At 40.1% G+C, this 13,876-nt stretch overlaps 1 protein-coding gene across 5 annotated transcripts in view; it reads left to right on the forward strand.

Moving 5' to 3' along the window:
* The first annotated feature begins 1,067 nt into the window (after positions 1–1,067).
* The window catches only part of LOC146640581 (protein NLRC3-like), a 26,192-nt gene continuing 13,383 nt past the window's right edge, over positions 1,068–13,876 (forward strand). The window contains exons 1-7 of one of the 5 annotated variants that reach the window (XM_085399941.1): positions 1,068–1,106; positions 2,126–2,376; positions 3,027–3,068; positions 6,402–6,551; positions 6,722–8,519; positions 9,439–9,612; positions 9,888–10,061. In XM_085399941.1, the coding sequence (XP_085256067.1) occupies positions 2,133–2,376; positions 3,027–3,068; positions 6,402–6,551; positions 6,722–8,519; positions 9,439–9,612; positions 9,888–10,061 (2,582 nt within the window). In that variant the 5' untranslated portion in view covers positions 1,068–1,106; positions 2,126–2,132. Of the gene's footprint in view, positions 1,107–1,840; positions 1,990–2,125; positions 2,377–3,026; positions 3,069–6,401; positions 6,552–6,721; positions 8,524–9,438; positions 9,613–9,887; positions 10,062–13,876 lie in introns of those variants that run through there. The other 4 variants (XM_085399937.1, XM_085399939.1, XM_085399938.1 and 1 more) reach the window with 4 other exon arrangements.

A 13,876-nucleotide genomic window follows, 5' to 3' on the forward strand; every position in this document is an offset into this window, starting at 1 on the left:
CAAATTCAAGTTTTCAAACTGCTTCAACATCTCACTCTGTGTATTCATGTCTCTCTGAGCTTCGGTGCAGGATCATCATTAAAATGGTGGGAAAATGAGCATGATTGCAACGACCACGGCACAATGGATCAAGTTACAAAAATTAAGCAATAATGACCAACGCACCACAACGACTGTGTCGCACAACACAGGATGTGATGTCACAACTGGTGTGAGACTTGCTGGCCTGCTCCTATGAGGGTTTTTTCTGGGGATGGCTTGTTCCTCTTAGCTGCGCAGTCGGGGTTCCCGCAGGTGTCGGGTGGTACTTGGGGTCCAGGGTCCCGTCTTTGGCTTTCTCTGAAGTGGCCGGCCTCTGCAGTGGTTGGCTGGCCGCTGCACTGGACCGCTAGTACTCCTTCCCCTGGCTGTGGGAGCTCCATCTGTGGCAGCAGGTAGAGACCCATTGTGTACATCTGCTTCACCCTCGACTTTTCCCCACCACCCTTCTTTTCTGTCCCTTTTCTTTCTTCTATTCCTCTGCTTTCTTCTATCTTTCACTGATCTGGCCTTCACCCTGTCCACACTATAACATCCACACAGGGGGCTAACGGCATTCTGGCCAGACAGGAGCTCTTAGTGGTAAATCCTGTGGTTTATGCATTTATATGACACATTTAGACCAGAAACACTGGCGCAAATAATGATTTTAACTGTCTAAAACTGAACGTCAAAGCTCTTCAGAGGTGACAACAACAAACAGATCCCATCCTGATCTGTTCCACTGCACAGGTGGACTCCAGTCCAGACCTGGTCTACAGATCTGGTCCAGAGTCATGTTGCTATCGGGGCTGTGTGACAGTATATGCTGCTCTTCTTCACTGCAGTCATCACATCACATGGTTCTGTAATCAGCACAAACACAACCTGAACATCATCCACTGGATTTAGAAGATTCACAGCAGTCATTTTTTATTATGAACTATGTGATTTTGTATCTGTTGTCACTGTTTTCAACTCAAAACGTGATCGTTTATTTTCTAGTTTTTTGTGTTTTTTTGTGTTTTTTTGACTTTCACTTCCTGAACGTCGTGGAGTGGAGCTTGTTGTTGGTGTGTGAAGAAACTGTAAGTTTGCTTTGTTTCCTCCTTTAACAGTTTGTCTTTAGGAACTTTACTGTTTGTTCAGCTCGTGTTTGATTCCTTCACACAACAAACTGTGTGTGTTTGTATTTCCGGTCTCTCCATTAAAGTCAGTGTGTAATGTTTCCTGGCTAACATCAGCTGTGTGCAGCTTAGTTCAGCACAAATCTGCCGCTCCATAGTTCACGGTAACGGACTCACAGCTGGACCAACGAGGCCGAGTGTGTCCGCCACTCTGAGCTACGTTCGTGTTTGTGTACTTGTAGTTTGTACTTTGTGAGTTCACTCAGAGCCCACAGAGGACGCAGCGTACGTGATGACGTCACAGCCCTTTACCTCCTTTACTGTCACTGTAATTAATATTTCCTGCTTAGTGGGTGGTTACCTGGTTTCATGTTTCCTGCCAGAGCAAATATACGTTTTCAAAATATGTTTTAAAGCAGATATTTGAAGTTTACACATCCATGTCTTCCCCTAAAAACTTTATTTAGTGACACAGAATTATTTAAAAACTTTACTCTAGTAGTTTACATCTAGTGGACTGATAGCAGAGCAGCTGATGGCAGCTTCCTCTGCCTCACACTGCTGTCTGACTGCATTCAGCTGACACTGAGATGAAGCAGGAAAGAAGCAGCTGATATTTGGACAGCACACATGATAAAAAGGAGGATTTCAGCTGATGTGCACATGAATGATTTGTGTTTCCTCTGCAGGTGAAGGTAGAAAGTGTGTGTGAGCTGATGTGAATTCTTTGGGTGAATTCTGAGCTTTTTGTGGATACGTGTCCATATTTGCATTAAAGACCTGAGAGCTGGAGGGTTAAACGGCAGTTCACCCCCTTTGTACTGGGGGCGCTGGAGCTCAAGAGGTAAAAGGAGACATTATGGCTCAATAAAAGCTCTGAGAACAAAACCTGAACTCAAACTGCTCAAACTCTAAATATTCTAAATAAGTAAATACATTGGACATGTGATGAGATTCATGTTCTCTCTCATGTTTTACAGTTGAAAGATGGAAAAATCTGTTGAGGAGCAGTTGCTGAACATGCTGGAAGATTTGGGAGAAGAGGAGCTGAAACTCTTCCACTGGTACCTGGAAAAAGGACCCGGAGGTGATTTCACAACCATCAAAAAGAGCCGACTGGAGAACGCAAGGAAGGATGGACGTCATAGAACAGTGGATCTTATGGTGGAGACATACACTACTCGCCATGTAATGGAGGTGGCAGAGTTGATTTTAAAGAAGATGAATGAAGGTCAGTCAGAGAAAAAAGACATGACTCAGTGCAGTATCAGGACAACACTGTCACAGTTTATGGATGGAAAACTGAGGCTGTTTTAGTCTGAACTTTCAATTGTGTGTCTTTTCTCTAATAAATTTGTTTGAGTACAAATATTATATTTAGACATCTTGATGCATGCTCAATCATGCAGGTAAGTAAATCTCCAAAAGTTGATTTGTTTTTCATCTGAATGTAGCGTTTTTAGTGGGAGAAACATTTCGTACATCTGTCACCATCTTACATGCTGTGATTGCAGCCATTCCCCAACTCTCTGTGAATGGGACTCGTGGCCATTGATCAGTGGTTATTGATCAGTGGTTGTTGATCAGTGGTCATGAGAATTTGCTTAATTACGATGAAGACACTGCCCTCCCAGCCCATTGTTCCTTCAGTGGGCTGGTTTCAGTCAATATCCAAATGTACTGTTTATAAGATTGAAACCTGCAGTCAGCTGAGACTGAAGAAGTCACTTGGGTGAGTGACGACACGTTTCTCCCAGAAAACACTACGTCCAGATGAACAGAATCAACTTTTGGAGATTATATTTAGAGTATTTTGAAGCCATGCAGGTCTTCATTGTTAAACAAACAGTTCCTTATTCATGGTGCACTTTACTCCAACAGGGAAACCCTCAGCCCAGGCATCTTCATCCTGTTTATCACAAGGTAATAATTCCTTAGTTTGTCTCAGGAGCCATTGGTAAGGTAGAAACACATGAAGCCTGCACTGACCAATAGGAACTCAGGTTGTTTCCATGTGGTATCTCTGTATCCTCAGCTCTGCAGTGTAACTAAGCTCTGAGCCCCAGTTAATGAACAGTTGCCCATAAGTATAACCGCAGTTACCTACCTACTATCTTTAATTATAATACACTTTAAAACAGCCATAGGTGACACAAAGTGCTGTACATTGATACTAAATAATAACAATACATGTGATATAAAAAAACAATAAAAAAGGTCAAATAACTAAAACAGACCGAGTCTCACTGGGTCAAAAATAATAAAATGGGTTTTAAGATGTGTTTTTGAAGTAGACAGTGAAGGGGGCTCTCTAACATGTAACGGCAAGTTAGTCCATAACTTATGAACAATGATAGAGAAGGCTATCTGAGTGAGCTGGTCAGCTGACTGATGAGGTGTGTAGGCATGAAGAAGGTAAGGCAGGGCAAGACTGTGAAAAATGTAAAACTAAACACAACAATTTAAAAATGAACTCTAAAATATACAGGCTGCCAGTGGAGCGAGGCTAAGACAGGGGTAACATGCTCTCTTTTATAGGTTCTTCATGCAGCGGTGTTTTGAACCAGCTGAGCATGTGAGAGTAATGACTGACTCCCACATAAAGTCAATCACAGTAGTCCAGATGGGATGAAATAAAAGTATGGATCACTGTTTCAAGGTGCTGCCTAGAAACCACATGTTGAATTGTGTGTATGGTTGTGTGTGTGAGAAATAAAAATGTTGAATTTGAAAGAAAACATTTCACTGCTGTCAGTTGCCTAAAATAAAAAACGCTATACTTTGAAAAACTAGACAACAATTATAATTTACTTTCCAGTTTAAAATCACTGTCCAAATTAAACCCAAGGTTGGTAATAATTAGGGGTGGGTTTTTATAATCGATTTATCGATTAAAATCGATTCTGGCTTGGATAACGTGAAATCGATTCATTAAAATCCTGAATCGATTTTTTAAATCTAAATTTATTTTGCCCGAAACGCCAGAATCTCAGGTGAAACCTCACAAAATTTCAACAACCACCAAACAGCTAAGACAGTAAATGAGAGCAGGAACACGGATTCTGCACAAAGACGTAAACACACAGCGCGGATCAGAATCAGTGAGATGTCGCCTTTCTGACCTGACGGCACGGACACAGTCGGGGCTGAAAGCCGACAGCTCGCTGATTCTGAGGTGTCGGCGGGTCCACGCTTTGTGTTCACGCCCTTTTGGTGCTGATTCTAAAGCTGTTAGTTTGATCTCTCTCCAAACAATACTGACCGAACCAGCAGCAACATAAACATCATTATATCAGTAAGGAAGCTGACTAAATATTAACTGATAATTTATGGCAAAGGGGTGGGATTAAATAAGTGTTTACTTCTTCCCACTCCCTTTCAACATGTAAATTAATCAGAACGTTTTTTTGTATGTATTTTGTATAGTATTTTTTTCTCTCTTATTTTCATTTCTAAATGTACCTGTATATTGTTCACATGTTGAACTAAATTACCAATCAATCAATCAATCAATCAATCAATCAATCAATCATCAATTCCCTCTGACTTTTACTTTTACTTCATGCACAGCTCTCTCTCTCTCTGTACTTCAAGAACAGTTTCCCATCTAAAAATCTGTTTTCTGCATTATTCGCTTGCTTGTTACGCACAAGTCTACCGTTGTTTACAGCCTGTCTGCTGCTGTTTTTTTTTCCTTTTACATTCTTCCGAAAAGAAAACCTAATTTCTGCCGTTCAATACTGAACAAATTTAAACTTTTTAAAATTATGCAAAACGCTCAGCCGTGTCTCTAATAAAACCGCTGTAACATCAGAGGTTCATATGTTGATTAATGGTTTTCTTTTGTTTTTGATGTACTGCAGAATATAAAATCCCAGTCCTGGAAAATCACCTTCATGTTTTTCTGTGTTTTATCTTCAGCTACTTTGACACAAAGGCATCTGTTGTGATGCTCACACCTTTGATAAAGTCTTGCGTGTGTCAGCTTCCTTTTTATAGATACAAAAATATGCAAATGTACTGATTTCTGACTGTCAAAATTTCCCAGATTCAATTCGAAGCGAATTGAAGTGAATCGAATTAAATCGAGTCGTGGATCGAATCGATTCGGGACCTTGTGAATCGGTATCTTCCCAAAGCAACAAAAAAGGACTCATATGGGCCACTAGGCCCAAACATTATCACCTCTGTTTTGTTGCTGTGAGTGTTCTGGGAGAGTAGAGAAGCAGTATATATCAATCAGTCCATTTAAAATGTAAAGAAAGGGGGGAAAAAATAGTGATGGCCCTAAAATTAACACCCTGGTAGGCCACATGTCCAACAAGCAGCAGAAAAATCAGAACTAAGAAGGTTCACAGAGAAAGTTCTCTCTGCCAGATAATACCTAAAGCATTTAAGTTCAGTGCCACTAATGCCCACTAGGACATTTAATCAAGATATTAGAATATTGTGGGCTACTGTTTCAAAGGCAGCGGTCAATTCAATCAAAACCAAAACAATGTGGTTGTGGTTTTGCACTTCTAGGTACTTGTTTTGATGGTTTATTGTTTTAGTTTCAGTTTTGAGTTTTAAATTAAATGTAATCTTCATTAAGCTTTAAGCGATCCCACTGTCTCATACTTCCTATATTAGTTAATTTATTTTAACTTCTGTCTACCTGCTACCGACTTTTTGTCTAGTTTGGTTTTTATTTTTGACTGTTGATGATTACATTTACCTATTTATCATCCACTTTATCATCCCCGGTCAACCCTTAGTGCATAAGTACTCCTGACTTGTATATACTGGTATAATGATAAATCTTAATTCTTCTTGTTGTTTTTATAGGTTTTTATCTAACAATATAAAGTTCCTTCAAGTGGCAGTTGTTGTAATTTGGGGATATAATTTGTAATTATATATTAATGTAATTTATGTCAAACATGTTTTCTTTTTTTCTTTTGTTTTTGCTAATTAGTTGATTTATTCTTGCCTCAGAGGATGTTTTGCTAAAATAAAAAATAAACAGGGCTTTGATGTCTACAAACTAGTTAAATATACAGAAAAACATTACTTTAACACCCATGTACTTAGTTAAAATTTCTCATGAAGTAACTTAAACATCTGACATGATGTGATGGTGAATTATTAATAAATACAAAAAAGGCTTCAGTTACACATGATGCTGAAAAAAAAGACACACACAAAAAACAAACCATGCAACAGCTTAATAATGCTGTGATGGATCTGTTATTATGTTTTTGTTTGTTTTTCTAGAGTCATATCAAAAGTGTGAGCCTAAACTCGATTCAAAACAAATGAAAAAGTTCAACTATAATAATTCAAGCAAGGAGTCATTTGTGAAGATCACAGCAAACATCCTGAAGAGAATGAAGCTGAATAAGCAGGCTGATCATCTACTGAGCAGTAAGAAGATATCTATAAATATATCAGCTAATGGAAAAACTAAAATTTCATAATGTTGCAAGAACTTGACCTGATTCTTCACAAGCACTTAATTTGGGCAGGAAAGAAATGGTCATGTACCCTTGATAAGTACTTAAATTCAATATATATATTTTTCTTTGTTTCTAAAGGAACTCACAGTGGACATTGTCAGCGTAACCTTAAATCCACCCTGAAGAAGAAGTTCCAGTGTGTGTTTGAGGGCATCGCTAAAGCAGGAAACCCAACCCTCCTGAATCAGATCTACACAGAGCTCTACATCACAGAGGGAGGGACTGCAGAGGTCAATGATGAACATGAGGTCAGACAGATTGAAACAGCATCCAGGAAACCAGACAGACCAGAAACAACAATCAAACAAGAAGACATCTTTAAAGCCTCACCTGGAAGAGACGAACCAATCAGAACAGTGCTGACAAAGGGAGTGGCTGGCATTGGGAAAACAGTCTTAACACAGAAATACAGCCTGGACTGGGCTGAAGGCAAAGCCAACCAGGACATCCAGTTCATATTTCCATTCACTTTCAGAGAGCTGAATGTGCTGAAAGAGGAAAAGTTCAGCTTGGTGGGACTTGTTCATCACTTCTTTACTGAAACCAAAGAAGCAGGAATCTGCAGCTTTGAAGACTTCCAGGTTGTGTTCATCTTTGATGGTCTGGATGAGTGTCGACTTCCTCTGGACTTCCACAAAACTACAATCCTAACTGACCCTAGAAAGTCCACCTCAGTGGATGTGCTGCTGATAAACCTCATCAGGGGGAAACTGCTTCCCTCTGCTCGCCTCTGGATAACCACACGACCTGCAGCAGCCAATGAGATCCCTCCTGACTGTGTTGGCATGGTGACAGAGGTCAGGGGGTTCACTGACCCACAGAAGGAGGAGTACTTCAGGAAGAGATTCAGAGATGAGGAGCAGGCCAGCAGGATCATCTCCCACATCAAGACATCACGAAGCCTCCACATCATGTGCCACATCCCAGTCTTCTGCTGGATCACTGCTACAGTTCTGGAGGATGTGCTGGAAACCAGAGAGGGAGGAGAGCTGCCCAACACCCTGACTGAGATGTACATCCACTTCCTGGTGGTTCAGGCCAAAGTGAAGAAGGTCAAGTATGATGGAGGAGCTGAGACAGATCCACACTGGAGTCCAGAGAGCAGGAAGATGATTGAGTCTCTGGGAAAACTGGCTTTTGATCAGCTGCAGAAAGGAAACCTGATCTTCTATGAATCAGACCTGACAGAGTGTGGCATCGATATCAAAGCAGCCTCAGTGTACTCAGGAGTGTTCACACAGATCTTTAAAGAGGAGAGAGGACTGTACCAGGACAAGGTGTTCTGCTTCATCCATCTGAGTGTTCAGGAGTTTCTGGCTGCTCTTCATGTCCATCTGACCTTCAGCAACTCTGGACTCAATCTGCTGGAAGAACAACAAACAACCTCCAAGAAGTCTGAAACAACAGAATATTCAGAGAAACCCTTCTACCAGAGTGCTGTGGATAAGGCCTTACAGAGTCCAAATGGACACCTGGACTTGTTCCTCCGCTTCCTCCTGGGTCTTTCCCTGCAGACCAGTCAGACTCTCTTACGAGCCCTGATGACACAGACAGGAAGTAACTCACAGACCAATCAGAAAACAGTCCACTACATCAAGATGGAGCTCAGTGAGAATCTGTCTGCAGAGAAAAGCATCAATCTGATCCACTGTCTGAATGAACTGAATGATCGTTCTCTAGTGGAGGAGATCCAACAATACAGGACTTCAGGAAGTGTCTCCACAGGTAAACTGTCTCCTGCTCAGTGCTCAGCTCTGACCTTCATCTTACTGTCATCAGAAGAAGATCTGGATGTGTTTGACCTGAAGAAATACTCTGCTTCTGAGGAGGCTCTTCTGAGGCTGCTGCCAGTGGTCAAAGCCTCCAACAAGGCTCTGTGAGTAAATCTGTGATCATGTTTATTTTTAAAATGTTGATTAAAAGTGGTCATAGATTTCTTCCATGACAGATCCGTGTCCTAAAACCATGAGCCAGCGTAGTTGTATAGTATAAAAGAAAAAAGGAGAACTTTTGACCACAATATTGTAACTTGAATGAACTTTTGATACAGCCTTTAAACATAAAATTTATGAACAGAATCGGTGACAAAGGGCAGCCCTGGTGGAGCCCATCACCCACCGGACTTATTACTATCCAACGTATTGCCGGCTATGCCAACCAAGCTCTTGCAATGGTTGTAAAAGGATCGAATGGCCTGTAGCAATGGCCATGAAATGTTTCTCAGTTTTATTATTTTCAGTCACATCTGTTTTTGATTATTAACTGAATATTTTAAAATTCAGGCTTTTTATGTTATACAAAACATATTTTCTTATGTCTTGTATTGATTCTGAAGGAATAGTTTTCATCAGTATCGCAGATACCAGCCTGAATTTTACTTTGTATTGGATCAGGAAGGAAATCAGTGGCATCACACATCACTTACAGCAACTTCAGTACCTCTTCATTTTAATAAACTGGGGGAGGTGCACCAAGATTCAGTATGAGATAAAGAATTATTTTTAACTGTAAGGTTGGAGAAATCTGTTGTTGGAAATTGGAAGAACGGGTCATCTTAAAAATCACTGCATTGTAGTTTTATTCAGGCCCCTTCAATCTGTGATCGCTGTTGCTTTGCATTGTAAATGCTACTATTACAAAAGTCACAAATATTAGTGTATGTGTGTGTTATTGGGTAATAAACCAAAAGAACAGAATCTACCAGCACCTCACTGATTTCTGCTTAAAAACAACAAAAAAGCAATAAAGCTCTGATTTGTTTGGTTGATCTTGTCTCCCTTCCCGCTTGATTTCAGACTGAGTGGCTGTAACCTGTCAGACAGAAGCTGTGAAGCTCTGTCCTCAGTCCTGAGCTCCCGGACCTCCCGTCTGACAGAGCTGGACCTGGGTAACAACAACCTGCAGGATTCAGGAGTGAAGCTTCTGTCTGCTGGGATAAAGAGTCAATACTGCAAACTGGAAACGCTGAGGTCAGATCAAGCGATATCGATTTTTTTTTCATCAATTAACATCATTTAATCAATTTAATTTGGAAAAAATTAACATTGTGTGTATGTTTTGTTTTTTTAATGAATCCATGCAAGTCACAGTAAACTGCCACATTTGTCTTTTGTAACATGAGGCAATAAGGATTCCAGCATGTCCTGAAACAGTGTTGAAATATTGTAAATGTAGTAGCTCCTCAAGGCACCATGAATATACTTTAACACAAGTGTTTCATGTCTTCTTGTCATCCTTTCTTCAGACTGAGTGGCTGTAACCTGTCAGACAGAAGCTGTGAAGCTCTGTCCTCAGTCCTGAGCTCCCAGTCCTCCCGTCTGACAGAGCTGGACCTGGGTAACAACAACCTGCAGGATTCAGGACTGAAGCTTCTATTTTCTGCAGTGGAAAGTCCAAAGTGTACACTTGGGATTCTCAGGTCAGGATTCAGTCTTTTCTGATGATGATTTAAAACCTGAGTCAGGTCGATAAATGGCTTACTCATTTACAACAGACATGATTTGTTAAATCACCTTATATATGTGTGCTTAAGTTCTGTGCTGCTCTGATTTATTGCCCGTGCTGTCTTTCAGTTCAGCTTTGTCGAGCCTCTGGTAGGATTTCTTTTACATGACCTGTGTAAAAACAAAACAGGAAACACACATACGGGCGATCGTGGCTCAAGAGTTGGGAGTTCGCCTTGTAATCGGAAGGTTGCCGGTTCAAGCCCCGGCTTGGACAGTCTTGGTCATTGTGTCCTTGGGCAAGACACTTCACCCGTTGCCTACTGGTGGTGGTCAGAGGGCCCGGTGGCGCCAGTGTCCGGCAGCCTCGCCTCTGTCAGTGCGCCCCAGGGTGGCTGTGGCTACAATGTAGCTTGCCATCACCAGTGTGTGAATGTGTGTGTGAATGGGTGGATGACTGGATATGTAAAGCGCTTTGGGGTCCTTAGGGACTAGTAAAGCGCTATATAAATACAGGCCATTTACCATTTACATTAAGCTGAAGTAAGATGCACAATTTGAAAAATGGGGCGCAAAAAATGTTGCTGCTTTCTGGAAAGTGTGTCTAAGAAGACCCAATGGAGAAAGTGAAGAGAAAAATCAAAGATTAAGAAGAAGAAAATGGCAGAGGCAGTTTCTCTTGGACTGCCTGCAGATGGGGCGAGACTCTAGAAACAGGGATGATTGGAGAAAATGTAAAGAGGCCAGGAGATGAATACTCTGGTGTTCTGGGGATAGTGGGAGTGAGAGGAAGAGATGCCAGTAAATGATTTCAAGGATAAATTTCAGAGAATCAGAGCTAAGAAACCAAAGCAAGTGGGGAACTACAAACATGTGGACAGACTCATAATTAGGCCAAAGACACATTAAAGCAATTATTACAGGTTTAGAAACTGGGATGGATACTAAGGAGCTTAGCATGAATTTGCATTGAGGAAAGAATAGCAACGAGCATCAGAGGAAACAGTTAGGAAAACTAAAAGGATGTACTGGCAGGAATACTGCAGTACTTTAGGAAGAACTACACCAGTTCAGAATGTGTGGAGTACAGTTAAGAACATGAATGCAGACAGGAAACAACAGCAGTTGTTGTAAAGTAAATTCAAACTCCTTCATTAAATGCAGCTGGTTGAGTTGAAAACAATGGAGAATGATTGTGTTACGTTGTTTATTCTCTATAGAAATGGAGCAGAAGGAGTGCATGCAGAGCTGGACGTGGGCTGTATATACATGCGTGTATCTGTGTTGTCTGTGAGCAGAGAAAACAAAGCGCTGGAAATGTCCAGTGTATCATAAGCCAGCCAGTCCTGTTACTGCAATTCACTTCTTCACCAGAAAGTGTCACCATCAGGCTTAAACAGCAGTTTCCAGTCTTAATAGTGTTAATGAGCTCCAGGTAGTATGGATGGGAAAATGTAGAGATGCTGGGCAAACAATATGATCAAATCCACAGTGGAAATAATTGAAGTGATGACGGCAGGTGTAGAGAACAAAAATGAATCATATTGAAATGTTAAATCAGGAAAATCCTGGAGAAAAGGATAGTTCTAATGTTCAGTTTGTAATGTTGAATTCAACACAGCTCTTAAATGCATAAAAATGGCTTCACCTGACGTCAGACTGAACAATCGGATTAGCTACTGATATTGATTTAACCCTTTAAGACCTACCATAGAACCAAGTCCGCCAGAGCTTATATTATATTTTTACATGCTGTAGAGCCATTTTTGGGAGCATTTCAAGTTGCTATACATCAATACAACCATTACAGTCTAAATTTTAATAATATGTATGTATTAAGTGCATAGTAATTACATAAATTGCAAAAAAGTGCAATAAACTACAAAAAAATAGAAAATCGTTTTTGTTTTTCTAACATATATTTCTAGTTAGAGAAATTTAAGAGGCTTATCCCTCAAAACTGTAAATACAAAAAAGTTGCACAAAATAGTTTCCCACCACAGGAAATTTATTTTGAGTGCCTTCATAGTTTTACTTTTGAAATACACCAATTTTTATATACTGCAGGAAAAACAACAATGAATATTATACTGCAACTTTGCAAAATAACAGCATATGCATCAAAATAAACTATTTCCAGCAGTGCAATATGAGTCCTAAGCATATGTGGAAGGAAACTGTAACCTAGGACAAGCTGATGGCATAAGATGTAAGTACAACTCCTCAGGTTTCATATGCAAAAAAAATTATTGCGCTAGCTCACGTGGTTACAGTGCTACCGGGATTTAAAAATAGTTGCGCAAAACAGAGTGTGCCCACTCTGACCAGTTTTAAAGGGTTAAAGCAAGAAAATATAGTATTAGCATTAGCTGCCAACTCCTATTCACCTAAAATTAACATTACCTGCTAATGGCAGTCTAGTTAGCATTAACTCCGCACTAATGTAATGCTAATTCACATCAAATTATCTTTAGCTTTAGCATTAGCTGCTAGCTTCAGCCTACCTAGCACTAGCTGCTCACATTGTTAAAAGGGAAGAGAAAATGTTATTAGCATTAGCTTGTAATAATTATTCACCCCTAATTAGAATTAGCCACTAATGCCAGCATACTTAGCATTAACTCCTCACATCGTTATAATGCAAATGATGCTAACTTGCATTAAATTAGACTGCTGTCATTAGCTAATGCTATTTAGCAGTAGCTGCTCACATTGCTATAAAGCAAAGGAAAACGATATGAGCATTAGGTTCTAATGCGTATTTGCCTTAAATTAGACGTAGGTGCTAATGGCAGCCTACTTAGCATTAGCAGCTCAGATGCTGTAATGCTAGGAAAAAGAGTGTTAGCATTAGTCGTTCACATTGTTATAAAGTTAAGGGAAATAGTGTTAGCATTAGCTACTCACATTGTTAAAAAGGGTTAGCATTAGTGCATAATGCTAATTCACATCAAATTAGCATTAGTTAATAACGGCAGCCTATTTAGCATTAGCAGATAATGTTGACCTTGGCCCACTGGAAAAGTTCAGAACTAAAGATTTAGGAGTGTTTCTCGATAGCTCTTTCTCATTTGGGAAACAAATAAATTCTGTTATTAAAACCAGCTGTAAGGTTTATATTGTTGATTGTCATTTATGCTTAGAAATATTTACTCATATATGCTTAGAGTTGTATAATCGATTGCATGATGATAGAGGTTTGATCCTGAGTAGTCTGTAAAGACTCTGTGTGCCTTCCAGAGTGCTCTGGCATGCACACACCACTTGGGGCCATGAGAGAGGTCGTACCCTCTCTTACTGATTTATGGTGTAGGACAGGGGCCTCAAACTCAATTTAGCTGGGGGCCGCTGCAGGCAGAGTCTGGGTGAGGCTGGGCCGCATTAGGTTTTCCACAAGAAAGGCATGGTTAAGAAATTCCAATCTTCTCAAATCTCTTTATTTTTATTTTTCAACACAAAATATAAAAAATAAATAAACAAATTAGAATTAATAAGAAAATAAATCAATCTGTAATACATAAATAAAATAATAATAAGATATTTTTAGTCAGTGAACTTATGTGTTTTTTTCAGTCTTCTATATCTGCTGTATTTAGATTGAAATGTCCGTATTAACAGTTCTATAATCTTCTTCTGAACATGAATGGAACACTGTAGAAAATGAACTGTTCTTCTGAACATGGCTTCTCTTGCCTACTCCTTGCTGCTAGAGACCTGGCAGCGTTTCCTCTTGCATAGCCGAGTTAGCAGTTAGCAGTTAGCACAGGAACACTAACTCCATCCTTCTCCA

Source organism: Rhamphochromis longiceps, unplaced genomic scaffold (genome assembly GCF_057381845.1).
Source record: "Rhamphochromis longiceps isolate RC_006_pf unplaced genomic scaffold, R_longiceps_female_GT1.1 unmapped_scaffold_4, whole genome shotgun sequence".
Taxonomy (NCBI): Eukaryota; Metazoa; Chordata; class Actinopteri; order Cichliformes; family Cichlidae; genus Rhamphochromis; species Rhamphochromis longiceps.